General features: G+C 24.6%; 1 protein-coding gene across 2 annotated transcripts; it reads left to right on the top strand.

The window, feature by feature from the left end:
- The first annotated feature begins 429 nt into the window (after positions 1-429).
- LOC129981203 (uncharacterized) lies at positions 430-24796 on the top strand. 2 transcript variants are annotated; one of them, XM_056091942.1, is made up of 13 exons: positions 430-467; positions 2386-2508; positions 3876-3939; positions 4092-4230; positions 5040-5209; positions 6520-6634; positions 9163-9415; positions 11567-11623; positions 12961-13054; positions 15340-15475; positions 17595-17803; positions 18552-18807; positions 23913-24796. In XM_056091942.1, exons 1-13 carry the CDS (start codon positions 457-459, stop codon positions 24128-24130), a joined length of 1845 nt encoding a protein of 614 aa, XP_055947917.1. In that variant the 5' UTR covers positions 430-456; the 3' UTR covers positions 24131-24796. The 2 variants fall into 2 exon arrangements, with proteins under 2 accessions (XP_055947917.1, XP_055947918.1); XM_056091943.1 differs by having other exon boundaries at positions 451-492.
- The last annotated feature ends 1156 nt before the right edge of the window (positions 24797-25952 follow it).

Raw genomic sequence — 25952 nt, 5'->3', positions numbered from 1 at the left:
GTGAACTGCGCATGAAAAACATTCGAAATAAAATTTGCCCTGCCGAATTCAGAGAGTCAAAATACTGAGCAAATCAGAAAAAAATTCTAGTCCCTCTTTTGGCACAGGAGCGATTAGAATTTAACAATGTTGCGAGTTAACTTCTGCGTCATCAGTCATTGGTGAATACGATCAATAAGTGCATATCGTTTAATTCCCTTTCTTTTGCACTCGAATTAATATTTCTGATGCATTCGCATATATTGTTGAAAAACTCTTTTTTTCTTAAAATATAAAAATTGAGAAAAGACAATTAATTTTTTCTCCATATAAAATATAATGTTCTAGCTACTATGCTGATAAGGCGATATTTTTATTTAGAAATGTAATTCAACGTGAGAAGAAGAGGACAAAACTTTGGTAGTGGGATTTTCAGTTTCAGTTTGCATTTGTTCACGGCGGTGGACGATGTTTTAAATGGACCTGAGGTATAGTGTTATTACTCATTCTCTGGTAAATCTTAATATATTATTTTTAGTAAATATATAGTGTTATTCTAGTGTACAAAATCTTTCTATTCTAGTGTAAAAAATCTTTTTAGTAAATATATTGAGTGAAACTTCTGTAGATTAATCATTTGTGTTATTCTAGTGTACATTTTTTTATTTGATTGCTCTCATAATCATCGATAGTTTTCCTATATTTTTAGTAAGTAGTAATTTATATATATATATACTTTTTACTATATGCCTTCGATTTTTTTTTGCTTTTTTTTTCCTTGAATTTGTTTTTTTTAAATTCGTGTGTTTACATTTTAATACATAATTTTAGGATGTGTTTAGATTTATAATATCCATCGCCTTAAAATAATTTTTTTGAGGTTTGTATTGTCAACATTTAATAAGGATTATTTTTTTATACATCTGCTATCTGAGGGTCCAGCTAACTAATATTATTTCTTTTAAAAGGATTCTTAATTGATTCCTTCCTTACTTAATTTTTTTTTGTGAGTTAGATTAATTTGTTTTGAAAATCTTCTATAAAGTAAGTAATTAACTATATGATTTCTCACCAAATTTATATATATGCGGCCAGTAAGAAGTATTCGGAATTAGCAAAGAAGTATGTTTGGCTGTCCTAGTGTATTAATCAATAACAATAGTTTTTCAAATGCAATTCATTGAATTCTTTTATTCCTGGTGAATAAATTTTAAACAATTATTCATTGAAAATAATCTGGGGGATTTTTTAAATTCTATTTCTAAAGAATGAGTAGTTTTTTTGCCAACTGAAGAATATTTTTAAATATCTTTTGACTTAGTAGTTTAAATAGGATATCATTAGTAATGTTATCCCCTCACACAACTTCAAAAATTTTATCATGGTATATGAAAATAGTATATAGCTCTTTTTTCATATAACCACTCTTTGCTTGACTTCTAAACTAAACTGGTCTCATCACTTGTTTGGTTTGGAAACATTGTGAACATTTTACCTTTGTGCAAATTGAAATGTGAGTGCTATTGCAATGATATTGATATCCTAATAATTTTTCTCTTATCAATAATCTGCTTAGATTGCTATAAATTTTAGCTCAGTTTTTTCCTTTGGAAATCAATAGTTTAAAAAAAAAGATTTTTCTTTTTTATCAGCCTACTTTTTTAGTCTTGTAACAAATATTTTTCTGATGTATTTGTTTTCTTTGGACATTATAAAGCTTAAGTGAAAGAGAATGTATTTAATATATATATATATATATATATATATATATATATATATATATATATATATATATATATATATATATATATATATAATTTCTTATTTAAAGGATGCTGATTAATTTTGCAAAAAAATTTATCTCAGTAATACAGTTATTTGAACTTTGTTTACCCACCTTTTTTTTCTTTTTTTAAAATGTTGATGATTAAAATAGTGTCATATAATATCATAGCTAAGTATTATCAAGATTATATTTTTTAAAATTTTTATTTATTTAAAATGAAATTATTTTATTCATATTGCTTGAAATTTATTTTCCTCTAGTAGTAATGCTTTTATCTAATTTTTTAATTATTTTTCTACATTGGAGGAGCATGGTTCTCTTACAGTTTATTATTTTACTAATTGTTTTCCATTAACCTGTAAAAAAAAATAATTTGAAGTAAAAACAAATAATTGGAAATGGTAATTGCTTTGTTACAAAGATAATTTTATGCAAGAAAGACCTTGGATTTTTTTAAATGTATAGATAGTCATGTGATATGGCTGTTTTATGTAATCATGCCTATGGTTATTATTATTATCACTGTGCTACTTACATTTGCATTATTAATGATAATTTTTATACATTTCAAATTGAATTAATGCAATATAAAGGTCTGTAATAATTGCTTCCTTTTTTAGAATGGATACCGAACAAATAGATTCTGTAGATATTGCAGTTGATGAGCAGTTGAGTGAAATCTTCATTAATCAACTGTCATTAGCTAATCCTGTTATTTCTTTGGTTGACCAACAAGTATCATTGTAAGTTAAATTTTTGAATTGCAAGTCATATTTTACTTTGAAATAAATGTTTTTGCTTTATTCATCATACAAATTTTAAATCTTGTACATTGTATTTAAAAAACATAATGTAACAATTTTTTAAAAAAATGTCATTATAATTGATGATTTGTTCATTGAGCAGCTGATGTTTTACAATCCTACAATTATTTCAAAATCTAGATTTTTTTAAATTTATTGCATTTTCCGTATGGATGTTGTTGAAAGTGAATGAATGAAACTGTGAATATTTTCTAAGAGAAATAAGGTAAAAATCTATTGCTATTGCATAAAGCATCATTATGAATGAAAATTAAAGGCATTGGCCACATGACATAACATCAGATAGCTTAAATCTATGTTCAAAATTAAGTAATAGGCATGGCAAAATGATGTATGAAGGGAAATAAATAATGTGAAAAAAAAGGGAGAAATTGGATTTTGTGAAACTGTAGGAATGAAAACTTTATAATTCATCCCTATTGATAGAGAAAGTCAAAAATTGAAATTCTTTTTCTTTTTTTCTATGTTATTTTGGTAATTGTGTTAACTGCATGCCAGCAATTCATTGCCAAAGAGCTCATATTATTTTACTGACCGTGTTTGCCAATAATATGTGATTAAACCAAAATGTTCCAATAGATGCAATTAAAACATAAGTGCTACTATTTTTCTTAGCTTTGTCATTTTGTGTCATTCTATATTTGCATTCATGCTATGGAAATAATTCAAACTTAATATATTTAATTTCTTTCATTACTTCTCTAATTATATGTAAATTCTTAAAAAAGTATTTTTTATGATAGGCAAGGCAAATATGGATAATTTTTAGATCCATTACCATCAATAAATTAGAAATGAAGTAAATAATTTATTTATGTTTGCAAAATTGTCTTGTTGATGTAAGCATTTGAATATAATTTTTTATGATACAACTGGAACATTTATATTAGTTGTACATTTCTTGTTACAACTTGTTCTGTATCAATATTTGTTTGATAAGACTATTAGCTATTTTGTTAAAAGCAAAGCACATGGTTTTTTTTTTTTTTTTTTTCCTAACCGACAATAAGGAAGAATTTAAAAATATCATATGCCTCTCCTTGCCAACAATATGCAAGTGTCAAAAGATGTGATGATGTTTTTAGTCTATAATGTTTCTGATAAGTGATATTGTTTAGAATATTTATTTTCACTTTTCTTACTTAATAGAAGAAAGTTTATTTCATAAAATTATGAACTACGAAAAATTTAATCTATCAAAATTTAATATACAACTTAAGACTAGTAAGACAAAGTAATCATATTATTTTATGTATATATTCATTGAATATTTATTTTCCTTTTAGAAGAGTTGAGGATTGCCAAAAAAATGAATCTAAAGAAGGAGATTGCCATATTTTCAATTATCAGGTGAAATTAAATATTACTGAAGCATTCTTTATTGTCATTAGTTTATTATTGCATTTTAACTTCATTCGTAAATTTACTGGGATTGCTTACTTTATATTAATTAATCAATTTTGTAGTAAAATTTGTTCCATTATATTATTTCTTTTTAACAGGAATTTATAAGTAGGGCTCCTCGAAAGGGATCAGAAAAGGATGCAAAGAGATTAAAACATGATTTTACACAGCTGAATTTAGATGTTCATACCCACAAAAATTTATTATATGAAGAAACGTTTGATGTTTTAAAGGAAGGTATATATCCTATTTCTGATAGCAAAATTGAAAATCTTGAATGTGTATCATTATATGAAATTGTGTAGTTGACTTTTTTTTAAATTTGCTTTTAGCATTATTAACATTCAATCATTGTGGGTAATTATATTTCATATTAGTGAAATTTCTTGATACTTAATGATTTTTGTCCTAACGTTGCAAAAACAAATTGTTTTTTGTATTAAATTCATTTGGAAAGGAATAAAAATGTAATTCTTATTAAGATAAAAAGATGAAATTAATTCTCTTACAATGTCAAACTGCAATGTCTAAAAAAAATCAAATGTCATTTAGACTAATTTATTCATTGTGAATATTAAAAGAATTCTTTGAAAGAGATAAAATCCATAGGAAGCTTAAAAAATGCATTAAAATTTTAATGTAAGAAAAAAAACATTTTAAATATTTTTTTTATTCTTCTAAATTTTGTGCCGATTTTAATTGCAAATATAAAATGTATTGTTATTCATCAGCACAAATAAAATTTTTATTTATAGCATCCAGAATATTTATATGCTGGATGTTTTTTATATTTATAAAATGAAAATATGTATTCAGTTATATTTGATACTCCATTTGAGGAGATATTCAGAAAAAGGTAAAATAATAATTCCATTTGAAATGAAACAATATAATTCAATATTTTTGATGTATATTTTTTAGTATATTGAAATGCATTATAGTTGAAAGGTCCTTAAAATGCACACAATGACTATGCAGGATTTTTTTTTATTTCATAAATGTAATTCATCATTCACCATGTAAGTAAAAACATTTTTTTTTTACAGCTGCTAGCAAAGTTTATTCAAAGTGCAAATATTTTATTTGCTGTTTTCTGACCCATGGTAGCCAAAATATTTTATGGGCAAAAGATAGAAGCATGAATATTGATGACATTTTAACCATATTTTCTGAATCGTCTTCTTTGAAAGGAATACCAAAGATTTTTATCATTCAGGTGATACTCATTAAAATATTCCTTATTTTTAATATGAGAATAAATAAAATTTGGATGCAAGGCAATTTTTTCATTTCATTCATAACCCAATTTTTTAGTATTTAATTATATGAGAAAAGTGCATTGGGCATAAAGGTATCAAATAAAATTTCAATTTCTCAAATTTTCTTTGCATTTCTATGGAACTTGCATATATTATGGTGCTTCTAGTATATACCAGATTGTAGTTTAGAAACATTCAAGTGGACAATTAAATTTATGTATTTTTATGCAGATAATGTTTCACTTGACGATAAATTCTTGATTCGAATTTCATTTTACATTATTTGAAATTGCTGAAAAATAATGTATATTGTATAATTAATTAGCTTTTAGTAATAAGCTAGTTTATTAGAAATATTAGTTTAATTTCAGTTTAAGCTCTTATGCATAATTATAAAATTCATGATTTCCACAACAAAATGCTGTAAAACCTTAAATTGTGTTAGACATTAAATTTATTATTTTAATAGTCTGTCATGGTACGTATGTCTTGCATGTTATTTTAGCCTCATATTTTTTGTATATCCTAATTGCGTCCAGTTTTATGATATAATAGAGCTATCTGAAATATAATTATCTAGATCTTTTATCTCTTAAATTTTGCAGTACTGTAACTTTCCCACTTTTCTATTTCTATGTAAACTACATGTATATTAAACATGATTATTGTTTCATAGCTGTCAGTAATGGCAGAAAAACTTGCAATTAAGTATTTGATGAAGCAATGAAATAATTTGAATTTCATTACAACCATTGAATATGTTAACTCTCTGACTACATTGGCTCAACCTGGCTAGAGGAGTTTTATACTGATGAAACAGTTTGTTCCAAATGAGAGTTGCAGTTACTAAAGAAGTTGCACTCTTGGAGAAAAAAAATGTCTGCTATTCATACTTGATATGTTGAATTGTTTTTATTTACAGGATGCCTTTAAATGATAATAGAAAGAGTTGCACATTTTGTATTCTAAAAGGATTTTTTTTATTAAAATTTTCTAAAAAATATTGCAAAGTGTTTAAAATCATTAACTAATTATTTTTATAAAAAAATGTCATGTATTCCTGAATTGAATGGTTTATTTTTACTGGAAAGATGGCTAAAAGTTATGGATAATAATGACTTGTATTTGTTGCAGTAATAAATATTAATTAATAAATGAAAATTAGTTGAAAATTCCTGTAAAAGCAATGATATATTTTTTAAATGAATATTACATTCATGGATTAAAATTTGAAGATAATAATGATAAGTTTTGATGTATACTCTAGGCTTGTCGAGGTACCGAGGCTGAATTGGCAGCACCAATGGAATCTACTGACTCTAGCTTATTGGCTGAAACTGAAGAATATCTGGATTTTCTTATTGTAAACTCTACATATTTAGGTAAGAAATTCATACAAATTTTTTATTTCTATTTTTTCCCACCAATTTTTTTTTTTGTATATTTAATTACGATTTGGATTTCTGTTGTCAGAGCTGTTATAATTTATATTTCTATGTGTGTGTTGAAAATATATCTATATATTTTTTTTGCTCCTGAATATTTTTTTAAAACTTGCAGTTAGTATAAAGTTTAAAATGTTTTTTTTGCATTTGAGAAAAATATTTTTGGTTATTTAAAATCCAGATGTTTTGTTACTCATTTCAATTCTATTAATATACATTTTTTTGTTTTTTTTTATTACCAAAGTTATTCTAAATTAAAAAAAATAATAAAAATAATTTTTATTAAAAACCTAAAAAAATTAAAGTTCATAAAAAAGCTAATTTAAAAATGCATATTTGTTAGTAAATTTTTTTTTATCCTGTGTTTTATAGAAATTGTTAGCTGCTTCTTAGACCAAGGTTAAACTTATCTGTTTAAAATATCCAGTTTAAACTTTGTTTAATTATAGTAATTAATCATCATGGGGGTTATATATTAATCATTCTAGATTTGATATTCAAATGTTTCTCTTGATACAATGGGAATATTTTGCATAATTTTTATAAAAAAAAGAATGAAAATTTGTTAACTTTATAGATTAATTTTTGATGCTTTGATTTAATCAGTACAAATAAGGAAATTATGCACTGAAATTGAATTATTGAAATTATAAAAGAGAAAAAAGATTGTTTGTTTGCTAAAAAATAATATGTTTGCAGAATATACTGGAAACAAATTATTTGGATTCATTAATAGAGAATATATAGTGCAACAGTTTAGAACAATTATAAAAACAAAATGTTTAATCTGGAAAAAAAAACTTTTTATATATATAAAAAAGTACTTATGACTTATTATCTACTTGCAAAAAAAGTAAGAAGTGCAATAAATACTAAGTTTCTAGATGAACAGTGTACTAGTAGTATTTTGAACAATCAGTAGAGATTTCACTTCAACATTTGATTTACATTTAAAAAATTAATGGAATTGCCGGTAATGTAAAAAGAAATGTCATATATATTCTGACTTGTCTTATAAAAGCTCATGTTCAGAAACATATGTTCATAAATACAATTTTACAAGGATACTAGGCTTAAATTACTTTTATTTTCTGAAAGCCTTCCAAAACTTTCCCAATTGATCATTTGCACATTGAATTTATTTGCTTTTATTGCTTCAGTATATTTAAAATGGCTATTATTCAAATTTAACTCATGAAAAAAAGTTCAAACTAAATCACACTCATTGTTTTAATTTGGAAGGTGAAATTGCAAGAACCATCCATTTCTGTTGATGTTTCAAATCTCTTAGGTAAATAACTTGCTCTTTGGTGAATCGACAAATATTTACATTAATGCTATATTTTATGATACATGATTGTTCGGATTATTATTGTCATCTTTACATTTCATATCTAACTTAAGAATGTTGTTAACTTTGAATGTTGAGGTGATTATTAAATCTTTTACTAAACATATTTTATAAGAATGGGGACTTAAAAATTAGTCATTATAATTCTTTCAAAGTACATTAATTGATTCAAACATTATAAAATATTATTTTTTTACTTCAATTTAGAGAATTTTTCCATTTGGTAATATATGCCAATTTTTATCAGTTAGAAATTGGATTTGGGGTCTTGATTAAAATGAACAACCTATATTTTTGTATGAAATTTTTTTGTTTGTAATTTCATTTTTTTAAAAAAGTTTCCTGTTCATAATAGAGATAAATAAATAGGAATAAATAATTGGGGATAAGTAATTTTGAATTTCCTGTTCATAAATAGGAAATGAATTGAAATATATTTTTTACTTTTTTCTGAATATGTATGTGTCTGTACTGGCAGAACCATTGTGCCTTGGTTTTTACATGGTGAATTACATTAAGTTATATCCTTTCTTGTTTTTGCTGTACTTTTTTATGATTATAAATAATATACAGCTCAGAAATAAACCTTGTACCTCATCGAATTTTCCAATAAATATTGTTGATATTTACTGCAAAATTAGCATATAAATGAAATCATCTTGTGGTGCGAAATTAAATACCAAGGGAAAAAAGCAATATTTTTCAATTGAGTACAACTTGTAAATGAAATTATGATTATTACGCCTATTTTCTTACTTATTTAAACTTTCTATTAGATACTTATTTTTATCATCTTGATTTCTTTTACATCTTCTTTCCCCTGACTGAATGAAGGTTTTGAAGTAATGACAAGTCCACTTTTGAGCATTTTTAGTAATAATTTGCAGCTTCATTAATTTGTTAAGTGAATCATTGAATTAGGTGCAATTTTGAAAACAATCTAAAATATTTTCAAGGAAATTTATTTATATTTGACTGTTGCCATTTGACAATGAATAATAACAATTATAGTGCTATGCATGTTACATATATATAAGAGAGATAGAGATTACTCATGTGAGCTCTATTCTGTCTTTGTATGAATATGTATGTAACCTATTCTTTTTCTTTCTAGATACGGTTTCATTTAAAACTTCAGATGAAGAAGAAGATAAATGCCATGGATCTTTCTTTATAAATGAATTCTGTCATTCTCTTGAACAATTTAGTGACACTCTGGACTTATTTGAAATCTTAACTGATGTAAACTATCGTATGGCAAATATTTTCCTGAGTCACAACAAAAAGAACATAGAGTATGATGAAAAGAAACAGATGCCTTGTTTCTTTTCAACTTTGAGAAAAGAAGTGAAGTTTAACAAAAAAATGTGGGTGATTCAATTTTCTTTTCTTTTTTATTCATTGAGCAGTTGTTTCAAATTTGGCTTTCATTCATTTAGGAGAAAATCTTTTCATATTTGCTTTCAATCTGTATATAAACACTGTCAACTTTTATTTCGAATACAGGGAAATAAATACTTCTCATATTTTTTGCAACATCTAACTTATTGTTTTACTTTATTTGGTTAATTTTTTGTGCAGTAAAGATTTTTAAAATTAATTTTATAGTTTTTGTAGGGAAAAATTCAATGATTATGTGCAGTTTGTGGTGATAGATTATTAGAAAAATTACATTTTATATCATTGTTCTTTAATTTTTACTTATAATAATGATGAATGTGGGTGTGTTGGCACTTCACTGTCTAGGCTGTTTAAGCTGGAGCTATCTAACTTGGCGAACTTATACTATGGAGGATAAGACTGTGCAATTTGGAGCTACTTCTTTTTGGAAATTTTAATTAATTAAAAAGTAATTTAATTTTTGATGTTTTGATAATATTTTGAAGATATTACAATGCAAAAATAATTTTTACTTCATCTTATTCAGTTATTCAAATTATTTTAGTTTTTTAGTATATATATTAAATTTCTACTTGATTAAAAAATATTTTAAGTGTAATTTTCAATAATTTATTTTATACAAAATAAAAATAAAATTTAGCCTGTACAATCACTTTATGCAGTCACGGGGGGAAAAACTTCACTTTTTATTCATATTTTATGGGAACTGATAGAAAATTAGAGAAATATATGCATAGTGCAATGGTCAGAAGATTTTAAGACTTAAAAATATTTTACTAAAGAAGCTATTTAGAGATAGAATTATCTAAAATATTTAATTGGTTTTTTTTTTTGGCATTAATCCTGACATATTAACTTGTTGGAAAATTTTGCTAGTTAACAAATGTATTCCTTCCTTGCTTTTATGATAAAAAAACATGAAAAAAACAACAAGTATGATAGATTATGCAATAATATAAAACCTGCCTGAAAAGATGAAATGTTTACTTGATACTTTATTACTTCTTTTGATCACATGAAAAAAAAAATCTTGCATCTATTATGTAATTCTTACACTTTGTGCTTTTCAGATGTTAATAATCTATAATTGTGCACTTCTTGCATCAGTTTATATGAAATAATAATATCTTATTACCTATTTATTATCACATTATGGAATGTTTAAATATATGTATATAATAAATTTTTTAAACAAATATAATAATTTTTATTTTCATTCTTAACTCTTTTTACACCTTTGTGCAAAGACAAATTCATTCAATATTCTAAAAAGAGGTTAATAAATCAATCTTTCTGTTCTTAAATTCTTAAGACTTCCTACTCTACCAAATGAATAATTAGATAACTCAATTTCATCTTGCTTTCTTTTGATATTGGCACTTGGTTCAGAAAAGGAATATATATCTGTATGGATGGTTAAGCTTTTTAAGTCAGTAAAATTAAATTAACAATTGATTGGAATATTTAATTCCCCCTCCAGAGCAGTTTTGCAGACTTTTAATTATTTTTATTTTGTTGCCCTGACATTTGCTGTAACTTTCTTCTGGGGATAGGAGTTATTTTCAAGTTGAAAAGGAAAAAAAAGTATAGTGTTCTAATTAAATTAGTGAATAAAATAATGATAAAATTAAAGTATGATTTTATTATCAATATTTAATATTATTTCCTTTGAGTATGATTTCGAGATGCCCCCAATGTCCAATATTAGAAGATGCATCTTCTTTGTAGCAACTATAAGATGTAAAATATCTGGATTTCCCATTATGGATTGAATTCTTTTTGAATTTATTTTGTTAAAATTTAAAATTGTAACCAATAAAGATTGAATTGAAAATCATTTTTAAGAGTCAAAATGAAAAGATATTTGAAATGAATTTAATTTTAACTCAGCTAAAAATTCTTTTCCTAAGTGTATTAATTTTCTTGTATATTTCTATCAGCATCTCAAGCTCTTCTAAAATCAGATATTTTTTTTAAAGTAGCTCATATTTGAATAAATTTTATTTCATTGGTTTGTTTAATAAAAGTCTTTATCTTTTTCAATTTGGCAGTTTGAATTATATTGATGTATTTAGACTTTTTTCATATTTTATTTCTCACTCTTTCATTATTTACAGTGAAAAATTTGAGACTGTTGATACCCAATATTTTGAAAAGAGAAGAAAAAGACATGGGTAATTGTAAAATTTTAAAAAATATTTCTTTAGTTATTTGTTTTGCATTTTAATAGTTAAAGGATTAATTGCATTTTATCTTTTTCAATAATGTATTTTCATTTCCTTGATTCCTTATGTGAAATATGCAGATAATTGTCAGAATCATTCTTAGCTTACAAAATAGAAGAAACCCTGTGTTAAATAACGAAAAATGTTTGTGGAAATAAAGATAACATTTTGAATTTTATTATAAAAATAAGATCTATTGTGGGAAATTAAGCAGGAAAATACTTTTAAAAAAATTGCTAAAATTTATAGAGCAACCAAATTTTTATTCTTTCAAAAAGAATTATTTAAATTTTAAAATGATGAAAATATTTGTTTAGTTTGCATACTAATACTTTAGGAATTTATGACTGGAAAATTGTCATAAACTTGTTTAATTTTTAATTAAATTATAATTTAAATTCTGGTTAAGTATTCAAAAAAAACAAAAAGAGCCTTCAAGGTATAGATTTTTAACTTCTAAAGTATGTTTATGCCAAAATTAGTACTTTAGGTCAATCTGTCTATCCTGTAGAGTACCAATAGACAGACACATTTACTGATATTCTCCTTTATTAGTAGTAAAGTTTTAAGCATAGTACTATAACTTGTAAAATGTTACCAATTTTTTATTTATGTTCCAAGTGTATAAACATTTTTATTAATATTTGCCAATGATTTACTACATTATCTGAACTTGTTTGTGTATATTTATCAATGTAATATGAGTGAAATGTAACCTACAGTTTCATTAGGAAATTAATCAGGGAAGTATGATTTTAGTTACTCTTCATGAGAATCAAAGAGAAAAATAATTGCTACATTACATTTTTTTATGAAAGAGATGTAGACAAAACTTGTGTCCTTCTGATTTGAGATATAAAACATTTAAATCATTAAGATTTATTAATGACTGGCTTCTGAATAATTGTTAGGTGGAGCTAAATAGTGTGATCATTTCAAGCATAATTCAAGAACAAGTCAATGTTAAAAAAATTATGTAATTTAGTATATAAAGGAAAAGAAACTGAACTTAAGATTATTGATACTTAATGTTTGATTTTGATTTGCTGAGGAACGAAAGCTCATTTTCAGATTTCATTTTTATTTTGCTTAAACTTTTCTTTCCATTTAAAAAGTGTATAAATAATGATTTAAAATATTTTTTCAAGTCTGGTAATGAAAAAGAAATCTGAGAAATTTATTTATAATAATTTTTCTTCCTTATTAACAATTGATTGTCATTAATTATTATAATTCTTGTTTCATCTAATCCACAATTTAAATTTTTGAAACATTTTTTTTTTTAGATCTGGCAATGATAGAACTATTTATCCCTTATCAGATTTCAAATATGATATCAAAAAGGCTAAGAGGGTTTTCTTTCTGTCTGTTGTAAATGAGGTAATATTTTTTTAAATATTTTTCATGTTTTTGAGTTATACATATATTTTTGTAAAATACAAGCATATGAGTTACTGTTGCTTGAATGAATATGACTTATGGCTTAATAAAAAAAAAATATTGAATGTCTAACATGAGAAATTAATTTTTCATGGCAAATCATGTAACTATATATAATTTACTAATTAATTATAATTTTTTTGCCTGTGTGATAAAAATTGACATGTAACTTTTGTAACAATCATTTATTTCTAAAAATCTATGGAAATACTGTATGTTATGCTTGCCGTTTAATTATTTAGTTCTAAAATAGGCGTAAACCCTGTATTTTATACTTGTTTTTTTTTATTTTTTAGCTTTTATAGAATACACATTTTTATACAATCAATGACGCAAATGCTATAGTATTTATTTTCTTTGTAATTTAAAATGACATGCATGTTTAATATTTATATTTATACATAATCGTACATTTAATTGTATATAACCTTAATTTTTTTGAAATTATTTTTAAAAGCAATGGCTTAATGATTCACTAATATTTTTATTTTGTTTTTTCTTTCCATTATTTTTAAATGTTTTCACATTTACATATAGAGAGCAGGAGACTTTTAGTTGTTTACAATATAGTGATTGCATAATTTTTTTTTCTTTAGTTCTCTGATCATTTAAAAAAATTTCCCACTTTTCTTAACAGTGTAAACATTTTAAAATTTTACTAAGTATTATTCACATTATAAATTATATTTTGTAGATTTGCCCTCTGTTTAGAAAGGGGAAAAAAACTAGCAAAAAAAAAAAATATCATGGCATAATGTGACATTACAAATTAAGAGTTAGTTCAAAGTATAATTTGTATCATGGTGGTAATAAGAGTAGGAATGCATTTGAGAAAGCCATCTTTTCTGCTTCAAAACTATGTATAACTTGTATAGTTTTTTTATTGATTACATAAATAATTACTTTAAATCCCCGAGTTAAGTATTTGTAACAAGGATATAATTCAAATATAAAAACAATTAATTTTAAAATAATAGATTTATTACTTTTTTTTTAAATGTCTGCTAAATTAATGAGACCCATATGACAAAATGAAAATGAAAGAAATTGCAGAATTATAATTTTTTTATAAGCCAGAGTTCTTTGTGTAATAAAAAATAAATATTCTCCCATTATATTTTAACTAACATTTAAATGCTCTTGGCTGACTTTAACTTATGGCAAGACTAAATAGTGTTTGTTTTGTGTTTTTAAGTGTGCTACAAGATCTAGAGCATCAGAAATTGTTTAATGAAATGATTAACACTTCAACATCATTTATCGTTATTTTGTTATTTCATCCTTGATGTGGTTTGCACTGTCACAATGTTGAAGAAGTATCGGGAATGATAGTTGCATAATTTTCTGCTTAGGTAAATCATAACATCTCAAAAACTCCATAATTATGATTGAATTAAACCCCTAAAACAATAGTATTGTGTTAAGTTTAAGCAATGCAGTGAATTATATGATTAATTTGTTATCAACCTTGACTGTTTCTTGAAGCTTGATTCTAACTTGAAATCATATAATTATTTTAATTCTGATACTTGTGTTATAAGAATATCAATTAAAGGAATACTATCTAGTAAAACATTTATTATATTTTAAAGTAATAGCAAAATTAAAGAGCTAGTCTTCTAACTCCAACCACTGATATTATGTAGCTGATTTTAATTTTTATGAAAGCTTATGATTCCTAATTCTATTATCCTTGATCACCTTACCTACCATTTTGAAGAGAAATATCAAAAACATTATTTCACTATACATTTCTTTTGAGGTGTAGAGGTATTTAACTGGCGTAGAGCCCTCTAATCACAAGCTCTGTTCTGATTATGGCATTTTTTTTTTATTTCATTTGGAAAGTTCTAAATATATCTTCTATGGTTGCCTATATCTTTCAACTCAGTTTTTTCGAATGTAAAATATTTGAAAAAAATCTCTGACTTCTAATTTAGTACTTTATTTAGTTGTGAAAAGAAGTAGTTATCAAAACTAGTTGGCATGGCTAAAGCAACACTCTTAATTCGGTTGATGAACAGCCAAAGTTCTTCTTACATTATGATTAAAAAGCCTGCTGTATGTTTAAACGATTGTAATATTAACCTATGATTATTATCAGAAATGTCTTGCAAACATAATAAAGAACCTCCACCCCTCCATGAAATCTGAATTTCATTATTTTGAAACTTAATGACTGCTTCAATTTGAATCTTATTTCCTCCATATTGTTTCATTTGCAGAAAATTGGCGAAGGAGATATTCCCTTACGAAGGGCTATCCATTCTTTAGGGTCAGATATTGCCATTGGAAAATATACTCTTAAAGATTTTCATGGCAAATTTAGAAAGTCTGATTTATTGAAATTTCTTGTAGAAGGTAGGAATTCTGAGGCATTTTCTTTATTTTTTTAAAGAGAAATTTTGATTTGTTTTAAATATAAGATGTGTATTCAGAATGTCAATTAAAAATTAATCTGATTAAATGATATAAGACGTGTTATTTCTTCAAAATCACATTGCCTTTATTCACTATAGACTGGCCATTTATTGAAAGAAGTAAATTGAAGCATTATTATTAATGTATGCCTTATAGCATATTTTAGATTTATCACACTTTTGTAAAAAAAATTGCTTTATATTCAGAGTTATCCGTGTGTAAAAAGAGTAGTGTAGTAAAATGACTTAATGGAAAAACTTTATTGAAGTTACTAAACTTTGCCTTCACAGAAAATTGCTGCATTTCTCATAATTTTTCGTTGTGATATTTAATTTCTTACCTTTATATTTTTATTGCTAAAATAATCTTTTAAAAAGCTTATTTTGTTTCTGTACTAAAATAACATTTTTAAAAATTGAAAACCTATAGTTCAAAGCAAAGATCAAATAACTTGGAAATTGTAATAGAAATAATACAAGTAAATTGGTGTAGTAAAGGAAAAACTTTGTCATATTCCTGAATTTTTAATCAATTTCCATTCTCATGATATTCTTTGTGGATTAATTTCTTTATAGAATTATTTTAATTGGCTGATGCTTTAACAATTTTGATTCAGTATCTATATTTTCAATTAAAAAGATAATCATTTTTAAACTCTCTAACAGATTCTCATGTTAAGAACAGTGTCATTTGGAATGGAAATATGTGCCCATTGGTCATAATTGAAGATTTTTCCTCAAATAGGACCATAATTAGAAATTAACACAAATGAATTTTTCCTTTGTAAAAAATATATTTGTGTTTTGTGAATGTAATAAATTTAAATGAATTTAAGTTAGTTAGTGTTATAATGCTAATAAAAGTGCCATAAATATTTTTATTCTATTTCTTTATTCTTAAATATATATTTTGTAATTATTACACAGTTGTTTTAAAATCTTTTAATATTTATTTTTTAAATTCCCTAACAGATGACCTTTTCTTGTATTAAATTAAAAAAAAAATATGAAGTTAAGTTCATATTTTTATTTAGTTATATTTTTATTAATATTAAGTGGTTAAGTTTATATTTTTATTAATATTAAGTGATTTATAATATTAATAAATATGAAAGTATGTGTTTGTTTTAGCATTATACAGACCACACTGTTTGATCTATAACAACTGAATTTATACCTTGGACAGTGTAAATGTGCGCTTTGGATCGATTTTTTAAAAAAAATTTTAATTAAAAACTAAGTTAAATTTTGTTGCTTTTCCACTATGACTTCCTAAGACATTACATTACAAGAATGAATTTTATATAATTTAAAAATTGTCTTTTTAGTAATACATATTTAATAGTCATGCAAATTTTTCCCCAATTTCGGTAATTTAAAAAAAAAAAAAATTGCAGGAATTTTGATAATATATTACATTGTTGTCCTAAATTTCAAACTTTTCATTGTTTCATTAAATATTTATATTATAATTTTTTTCCATCGTTGAAAACTAAATAAGAATTCTGTTGAATATTTGTGTAGTTTTCAAGGCAAATAAAGTTACAGTATCACAAAGTGTACAATATATGTTTTTAATAGAATAAGAACTATGATGTTATAGGAATGTGTCTGTTACTAAGATCCATATACAGAATAAAGAGAATTTAAGTAAGACAAGTAAATAATATGGTGTTTTTTTTAATGTCAGACAATTTGGTGGAATCATAAACATAAAGTTATATCTAAATGATTATCTGTAATGAAATATAACCAACGTTCTGACAAACCAGATGGTCACCAAAAGGGACTAGTTTTAAATGTATAGATAAAACTTGTCAAATTAAATAAAAGCGTGTAATTAATAAATAGAATCTTAAGGGAATGGAACACAAGCAGAATGTGAAATGTCCAATCACATTTTTCAGTACAATTTTAAATATAACAGATTAAATTAAATATTCTACTTAATATTTAATCAGTTAAGATTTTTAAAATTTAAAAATATGAAGATATATTATTCATATTTCATTCTTATTCATAATATATACTAAAAAAATGGATATTTTATTTACTTTTAGGTAGTAATCTAGTTGGAGCAAGAAATGAATCTAATGCAAAAAAATCTTCAGAAGTAGATTGTCTCATTTGTTATATTGCTGCCTATTCTAGATATGATTCTATTTGTGATGTAAAAGGGAAAAAAATTTCCAAAAAGGAAGTAGTTGAGAAGTTTATAGGTCAACAGAATAAATCATTTGTAGGAAAGCCTAAAATATTTATATTTTTGGTATGAATTTTACACATTTCATTTTTTTTATAATCAATGTAATTAAAAAGGATTTTGGGGGATATGTACTTACTTCTTTTAACTTTTTTTCTATTTGTGTCTAAAAGTTGGTATAAGCTAGTTTTATATAATATTGAAATTTAATTGGAAGTCTTAGAATCGTTCATAATTTGGCAGTGCATTAATTTTCCTTTTATGAGTGATATTACTTAATTTTTCTACTAAAATGTTTAAATTCATGTATATTTTAGAAATGGTAGATGATTGAATTCATGAGTAATCATTAGATGATTATTCATCAGAAATGTATTCATTTAAGTTAATAGTTAATAGTTAAAGTGAAGTACAGTATTTTATTGGAACAACTGAATTACAAACTCAAATCTAATAAATTATTTAAGAATACAAGAATCATTTTTGCTGAATTTTATCTCAATTGTTTTGTAATATATCTCGTAATATGATTCCTGAAAAAAAATTGGAAATAACAGAAGAAATGAAGTTTTAGAGTTAAAAAAAAACCCTGTTAGATCCATTTATGGGAAAAAAGGAATAAGAATACAGAACATGAATTTTAAAGTATTCAAAGCAAATGCTCATGAGAAATTTTCAGCATTGATATTACTCTCAAGTTAATTCATATTTGAATTACTTTAAATGTCTATTTTTTATCTAACAGAAATTTCAAAAAATAATTGTACTCCAAAAATATTAAATGTGGTCTTTATTTATTTTTATTTTTTTTCAGCTGCGCAAATTACTTGAGAACGAAAAACTTCCTGATGAAAGATTTTGTGATTTTGAATCTTCTGTTGAATCTAATGTAAAGTCTAAATATAGTGGTAAAGGATATGGCATTAGTACTGATTCTGCTGGAGAAATTGATAAACAGTCTACTGATAAAAAATTTGATACAGGAATAGAATCTACTGATGGTGGAATGATTGGTGAAAATTTAATTCCTGTCCATGCTGATATTTTAGAAATTTGTATAACTGTTACAGGTAAGCTTTTTTAAACTGCTCTTTTTATAAATGAAACATTTTTGGAGGGTATTTAGCAATATTACTATAAAATTTGTAAAATAATTTGGTTTTGAACTATACATTAATGAATAATTCTGCTGTATAAAGGATAAATAAATTTTATTTATCTTGCATTATTTTTTTTCTTTATAATTAGTATAAAACTATATGATCTAAGCATTGATTAGTCTAGGGTGAAACATTAATTGATGTACAATATAAAATATTAAATTCTGACTTCTTTAGTTAATACAATTAGTTAATTCAATTAAAATTCTCTGCTATAAAAATGCTTATTAATCTCATTAAAAATATTGAAATTATTAAATATTGAATTTATCATTATTTTAAATATTAATATAATTTAAAGTAATGATAATAAATTGTGTCAATTTAATGAATTGATTATCCATTATGTCATATGTATAGTTCCAGATGTGCTTATTATGTGTGTTTAGATATCATCTCTTGATAAAGGCATAAAAATATAATTTTCATCATTGTAAAACATTTGTAGTAGTGGCCCACTAGCTATGCCATTCTTTTTTTTAAAATTAGTTCATAATTTCTAAGTTGTCCTACATTAGCATTAAGGTGAAATTTTAAAGTACAATTTCTATTAATAATAAAGTAGAATTTCCCTTGTGTCTTTTTGGTGCACCATGAAATAGACTTTTGTTGACCTAAAGCAATCTAATGTGCTGCATATAGTCTTTGGAGTTTGAGAATGGGCTTTTTAGAGCCATTGAAAGCAACATTTAATAAAAAATATTAAATTGATTAAAATAAAAAGATTAAGTTGGTTAGAAGTAAGAAAGAAATTAGATTTTGGTGTTTTTCCGCAATAACGTCTGAAAATATTATTACATAAAAATAATTTGTACATCATTTAAAAATTTCTTAGTTTATTTTTTAAATTTAGTTAATATTTACTTAATTAAAACTTAGTTACTTTGCAATTTGTGAAAACTATTTGCAACAATACTTTCATTATTGCCATGAAATTCAAGTATTTTTCATTGTATCATCAAATATTTAATTCTAGGTTTTCTTCTTCTTATGAAACACCAAGTAAGGACGAGTCTGTTTATGGGTTCTTACTTTCATTGATATTACTAAAATGAATTTAATTTTCTTTTTGTTTGATTTTTTATGGAATCAATATACTTAGCCTCAAGATACATATTTAAGTGCAGTAGGGAAATAAACCAAGTATGTTGAGTGATTATACTTGGTATTCTTTAATTTTTCCTATTTGCATGCTTCAAATCAACTATCATACTATTGGATGTTTTCACATAATTTTCATCAATTGCATCTCATTAAAATATTGTTAAGATTAACAATACATGAGCAATTACAGGAAAATTTCAACTCCCTGTTAAACAAAATGCAACTAGATGTTAGAAAATGCAGACAGTAACAGTTTCATATGATTTTAACATGTAGCTCTCTTGAAATGATCATGCTAATAAAGGTATGACAATTTTAGCACTACTAAAATTTCTGTCTCAATTTAAAGTTTATATAATATTTAAAATATACTGAAAGAATCATAAATATTGTACTATGCATAAATATTTAAAATTCAATTAATTTCTTAGACAATCATCTGGTGGCAAAAGCTGGTTAATTATAGTAAAAAAACTTGCTTAGATTCTATATATAAATAACCCCAATCGCATGCTAGATTTTAACTGGCAAAGCACTGTTGTCATCTTAGAGGTAACTTATGATATTATAGTAGATGGTTGTGTGTTTGTAATGAAGATTTGGATATTTTCTGATTTTAATTAACATATTTTTATCTTCTGTAGCATCTAGAAAATTAACATATTTTTATCTTCTGTAGCATCTAGAAGTGTGTATTCTCTGTTCAAATTTAGTTTGTTAGTCCTGATTTTCCATTTCCTTTCAAAATTTTATCTAGAGACAATATCTTCATTTTTTAATTACATTCCAATATTAAATTTCCACTCCATGAAAAGAAAGAAGTAACTGAAAAGCATCATGTATTATCGTTTGTGTAGTGTAAATATTTAAAGAATGGATTGAAATTGGATGGAAATAGATTTCTTTTCTTTTAATATGAATTATGTTAATTACTTATACATCCTCTATACTATTACTCTTAATATACTGTTAAAAGCATATTATTGCCTTAAAATTAAATTGAACTGTGACCTAGCAATGATGTGCATAAAGTATCATTTAATGCATATGCAGAATCGTGTAATTACTTCTATAAAGCTTTATACATATTCTCCTGCTAATATTCAGTGAATTTGAAACCAAAGTAATTAATATTTTTCAACAATATGAATATTTTTACAACTTTTTTTCAATCATTCTAACTGCCTATATTTTTTAAATTTAATGAATTTCAAGCTCAGGTATTAAAACTTCCAATTTTTTTCAAAAAATGTTTTTTAAAAAAATTGTCAAGTTTTGTATGAATTATCTTGAAGAAATGTAATTTTTCACTGGACACTAAAACAGCACTAATTTCCAGCAGTTTTTTTTTCCCATGTTATGATTTATATTGATACTCAGTTTAAGGTAAACCTCTTGAGGCCTACTATTAATTATCTACCAATTTATTACAGAATTAGCACATCTCACATGAGTGATCATCAACTTGGCAAAATATTGCTAAATTTTTCAAAAGGGAGTAAGCCTTAAAAGCTCTGCTACTATTAAAATTTTTTTTAATAACCTATTTTATTAAGTAACCAAGAACCTTGTTTTTATGTGGGGAGGGGGTGATACACCTAAGTGTATTACATTTTCAAGAATATTTTAATCTATTTTTACCATTTTAACAAGCTATTTACAAAATTTCTATTAACGTTTTTAACTTTTCATTCAGCAAATAAATTAAATTAGAATTTGCATAAAGTTTTACAGTTTTGTTTGTCTTCAAATGCTTATTTCTAAAATTCATAAGCATTAATTTCACTTTTATCTTTCTGATTTTGTATTCTTATCTTTTTAAAGACTTGAATTTTTCCTTAGATTGAAAACATGTCATCAAACCAATGTCATCACCATGTTTTCTTTTCATTCAAATGGTATTATATATTATCTATTCATTCTCTATTATCTATGATTTAGAGGAATGAGTTCATGAGTTTAGAGGCTTAAATACATGTAGCTACTTTAAAAAAAGTTAGTTATTATATATTAAAAAAAAGTTATACATTACTTCATACACATCATTGTTCTATTGCAGTCACATGTGAACACATTGAATTATGATGTTTGTTATGTAAAGTGTGCAGTTCTTTTGTAATTACTCTATTTTAACTATTCTGTATAATGAAAACTAAAATTAAAATTTTCGAGCAATTGGAATATTTTTGCAGCTTTTCTCTATCATTGTTACTACTACAATTGCCCATATCTGTGATGTAAATCATAATTTTAGTCATAACAATAACTCCAAGATCCTTGTTGGTTAAATGGAATTGTCACTCTCTTATAAAAATAAAAGTTTATCATCATTTTCAATTAGGATAATCGGAATAAATCTAGAAATAAAACATAAAAAATAACAGGTATTTCCTGGCAGAAAAAGCTATTTTCCAGAGTAACACTAGTATTAACTATCAGCTGAAAATAAACCTTTCTACGTTTATTAAGGGCTGATTGTCCACCATAAAAAAATTATAATCATAATACACTGTATGCCTTTTCCCCCCTTCATCTTATGTATGTATTTTCTGAGAATCTCTGAAAAATCTAAACATTAAAAAAATGTCAGTTTAATTAAATATCACCAAATTATACAACAAAAATGAGTTATCGAAGTATAGTGGCTTATTTAATCAGGGTTGCCATCGGCAAAAGTTGGAAAACACAAGGGATTTAAAAACTGATAGAAAAAACTGGGAAAGTGCAGAGAAATTTGAATATATTCATAATAATCGGGAAAATACAAGGAATTTTAGGGTTTGTATTTTTTTCCAATCTAAAAATTTCCGATCTCTAGAGATTGCAAGATTGTAGTATAACATCCAAAAGTGAAGCAGTACCATTTGTGTATTGCAGATTTGTGAGACAGTTGCTCTTTTTCCTAATTGCAGCTAATGAGCATGCACAAGAATGCATGAAAGAATAATTACATTTCTCTGGCATGACTTTCAATCTGCAGAAAGCATTAATGCATTCAATGATATATTGGAAATATTTTCACATATGTTCACTGAGATTGAGATAGCTAAAAAGTGTATGTTAGGCCATATAAAAATGTCATATTTTATTTAAGGATTAGCTCCATGAAACTGATAGCTGAAAAATTCGTAGAAATTGGTGGCCAAATACATGAATTGGCAAAAATGAATAAATAAAAAAAGTAATCTTGCTTTGTAATGTCTTTTGTTAAGTAATAATTAAAACTTGTTGCATCACATTTGTACACTGTCATAATAACAAAAATGTTTTGCTATATTTCATCCGAATCTTTAATTTTGTGTGACTTACAAATAAAGGCATGAGAGGTAATATATCCCCCTCTGCTTTAATATATAAATCTAGATAATTGCTAAATTCTAGATAATAAATAAAGAGTAATTGTCTTTTTTTTATATATAAAATATATAAAAATATGAACGTTCTTTTAATATGCTGTTGTTTCAAATATTGCTAAATTGTTGTTTCCTTTTCTTGCTTTTTCCACTCCTTAAAATCATATTGCATTATAACTAGCACATGAGAGCTATTTGAACGTTTCCTCATATTTTTAATATATGTACTGGGAAAACACGGATAATTTTTTTTCAGATTTGAGTGGCAGCTCTTTTTAAGAAATTCTGTACCAAAATATGATATTCATTTGAGTTTAGGTATCAATTAAAGGCTTTTCGAATGGTATTTTATATTATCAGGTAAATTTTGACATATTTATAAAGTTTAAATAAACTATTTACAAAATTCAATAGAATTAATTTAGTATTTTCAGAAAGATTTGCAATTATTTTGCCGATTTGAATGTTTATTATAAGAATTTATGTATGTACAAAATGCAATGTCTTTTTTGTAATGTATCTGTATTTTTTAAGTTTTATAATTACATGTGTTTTTAGATTGGAAGCATGTCATTGAACCAATGGGCTTACTTAGCAAGATGCTTAAGGAGAACCGTTCTGAAGATTTACTGAGCTTATTAACTAAATACAATTTTGAATTAGTTGAAAAACATAATTTTTTTGAAATTCCAACAACAATATCCAGTTCTTACAAGAGGTCAAAAAACTCTTTTTCTGTGACTTCTACATTAACCAAAACTTTGTTTTGGCCTTAAAGCATATTTTTTTCATGAAAGCATATTTTTTTCCTTAAAGCACAGTTCTCTTTATGACTGAAAGAAGATCTTAAAAATATTTTTTGTGAGATAGTAAACTGAAATAAGATATTTTTTCAATGTCCCAGAATCCGCTATTAGGATAAACTGTATCCTAATCAAAATGTTATTAAACATATATTTCCACCAGTGATGAACTATAATCACAGCAGGTTTTACATTTTATGATTGTATAGTTGGGAAGAAATATTAATCAATGTAATGTTTTTGAAGCTGCTATGATCTTTATACTGAATGCAGATGTCTTCAGCAGTATATTTATACATTATAAATGTTTTGGTAACTGGAGTAAATATAGATAAAAAGGGGAGGGGACAAATAAATAATTTCTAATTTACTACCATTATGTGGTACAATATAAAGAAATTTACAAAAATAAGACTTCTTTATTATTATTGTTTGCAATTACTAAAAATTCAATATAATATACTGTTGAAGATTTGCACCTCAAGGATTACAAACCAAGGTTTAAGAACTTTTGATCTAAAATATTAAATATTATTTAACAACTTAATTTAAAATTAAAATAAATTAAACTGATGAACTTCTTGTTTTATTAAACAAGACAACAAATTATTGAATCATTAATTATTTTTGCACGTAAAGCATGAGTACAGAAACACTTTTTTCAACTTGTAATTGTTATATGTTATCTATTTATAATTTATATAAAATTTTCTTTTAGCAATTTCCATTTTTGCTTTGAAAAATGTGATTGTTTAATTCATTTTAAATTTGATCTAGTCATTTGTAATAACAGAAATTTTGATTATTTTTCTTTGTTAATGTGTATCCTGGTGTTTTTATTATTTTAAAAAGAGGTGGGGTTCAATAGAGTGTTTTTAGTGTGTTGTTTAATTTGTTACATTATATAAATTTTATTTTGTCTTGACTTCATCATGTGCATGATAATTTCATTAAATAAGTGTATAATTACACAAAATGTTATTTTAGTCTGTTTGTTAAGAAACATTAATAGTTATAGTATGACTGTGTTTTTTAAATAAATTTTAAGATTTTATTAAGGTTGCTGTTTTTCTAAGAGCTATATATTTTTGCTCACTTCTTGTTGTATATTTTTAAAGATATTTTTAAATAAAAAAATGATTTTTTTTTTATTCTGCAAAATATGACTGATCTCTTATTTTACAAAAAAAAAAAAAAAATCTTGAAATATTGTTGAAATTGTAATTTATTGGAACTTTTAAAATTGCTTGTACTTTAATTCTGAATTAATTTATTAAAGTTTATTTTATATAGTTTTTTTAGTGTGTATATATATATATATATTATTCTATACATATACATACATATTATATATATACATTCTGTGCATATAAATATATATATATATAATATGCACACACACATACAAACACAATCATTATATATAAATTACGCATAATCATTATTTATTACAATTATATTTTCTATTGTCACTGATGACAAGATAATGTTACAAATATATATCCCCTTTAGATAGTTAATTTATGAATTTAAACATTTGTTAAATGGAATATCACATTTATCTCAGTGTTCAGGAATTTTGTTTTAAATATCTATCTGGAAAAGAAGTAAGAATGTAATCTTTAAGTATGCTTATAGAAATATATTATAACCAATAAACTTATTAAAGTAAAATAATTGAATTTGCTTTGTTTTTCATACCAGTATTTAGTCTAAAAGCATGACATTATTTTCTTCAACCTCTTTGTCATCCGTAATACGTCTAGCACGTTCAAGTAAAACTTCTGCAGAGCGG

Source organism: Argiope bruennichi, chromosome 8 (assembly GCF_947563725.1).
Source record: "Argiope bruennichi chromosome 8, qqArgBrue1.1, whole genome shotgun sequence".
Lineage (NCBI taxonomy): Eukaryota > Metazoa > Arthropoda > Arachnida > Araneae > Araneidae > Argiope > Argiope bruennichi.
The sequence above is the reverse complement of the archived record's forward strand: the minus strand, read 5'-3'. Positions and strand labels throughout refer to the sequence as shown.

Excerpts from the sequence above, each read along its gene's own strand:
- LOC129981203 (XM_056091942.1), top strand. Across the intron at positions 13,055-15,339 it reads TTCTGTCTGTTGTAAATGAG|AAAATTGGCGAAGGAGATAT; the intron begins GTAATATTTTTT and ends TTTCATTTGCAG. Across the intron at positions 18,808-23,912 it reads AATTTGTATAACTGTTACAG|ATTGGAAGCATGTCATTGAA; the intron begins GTAAGCTTTTTT and ends ATGTGTTTTTAG.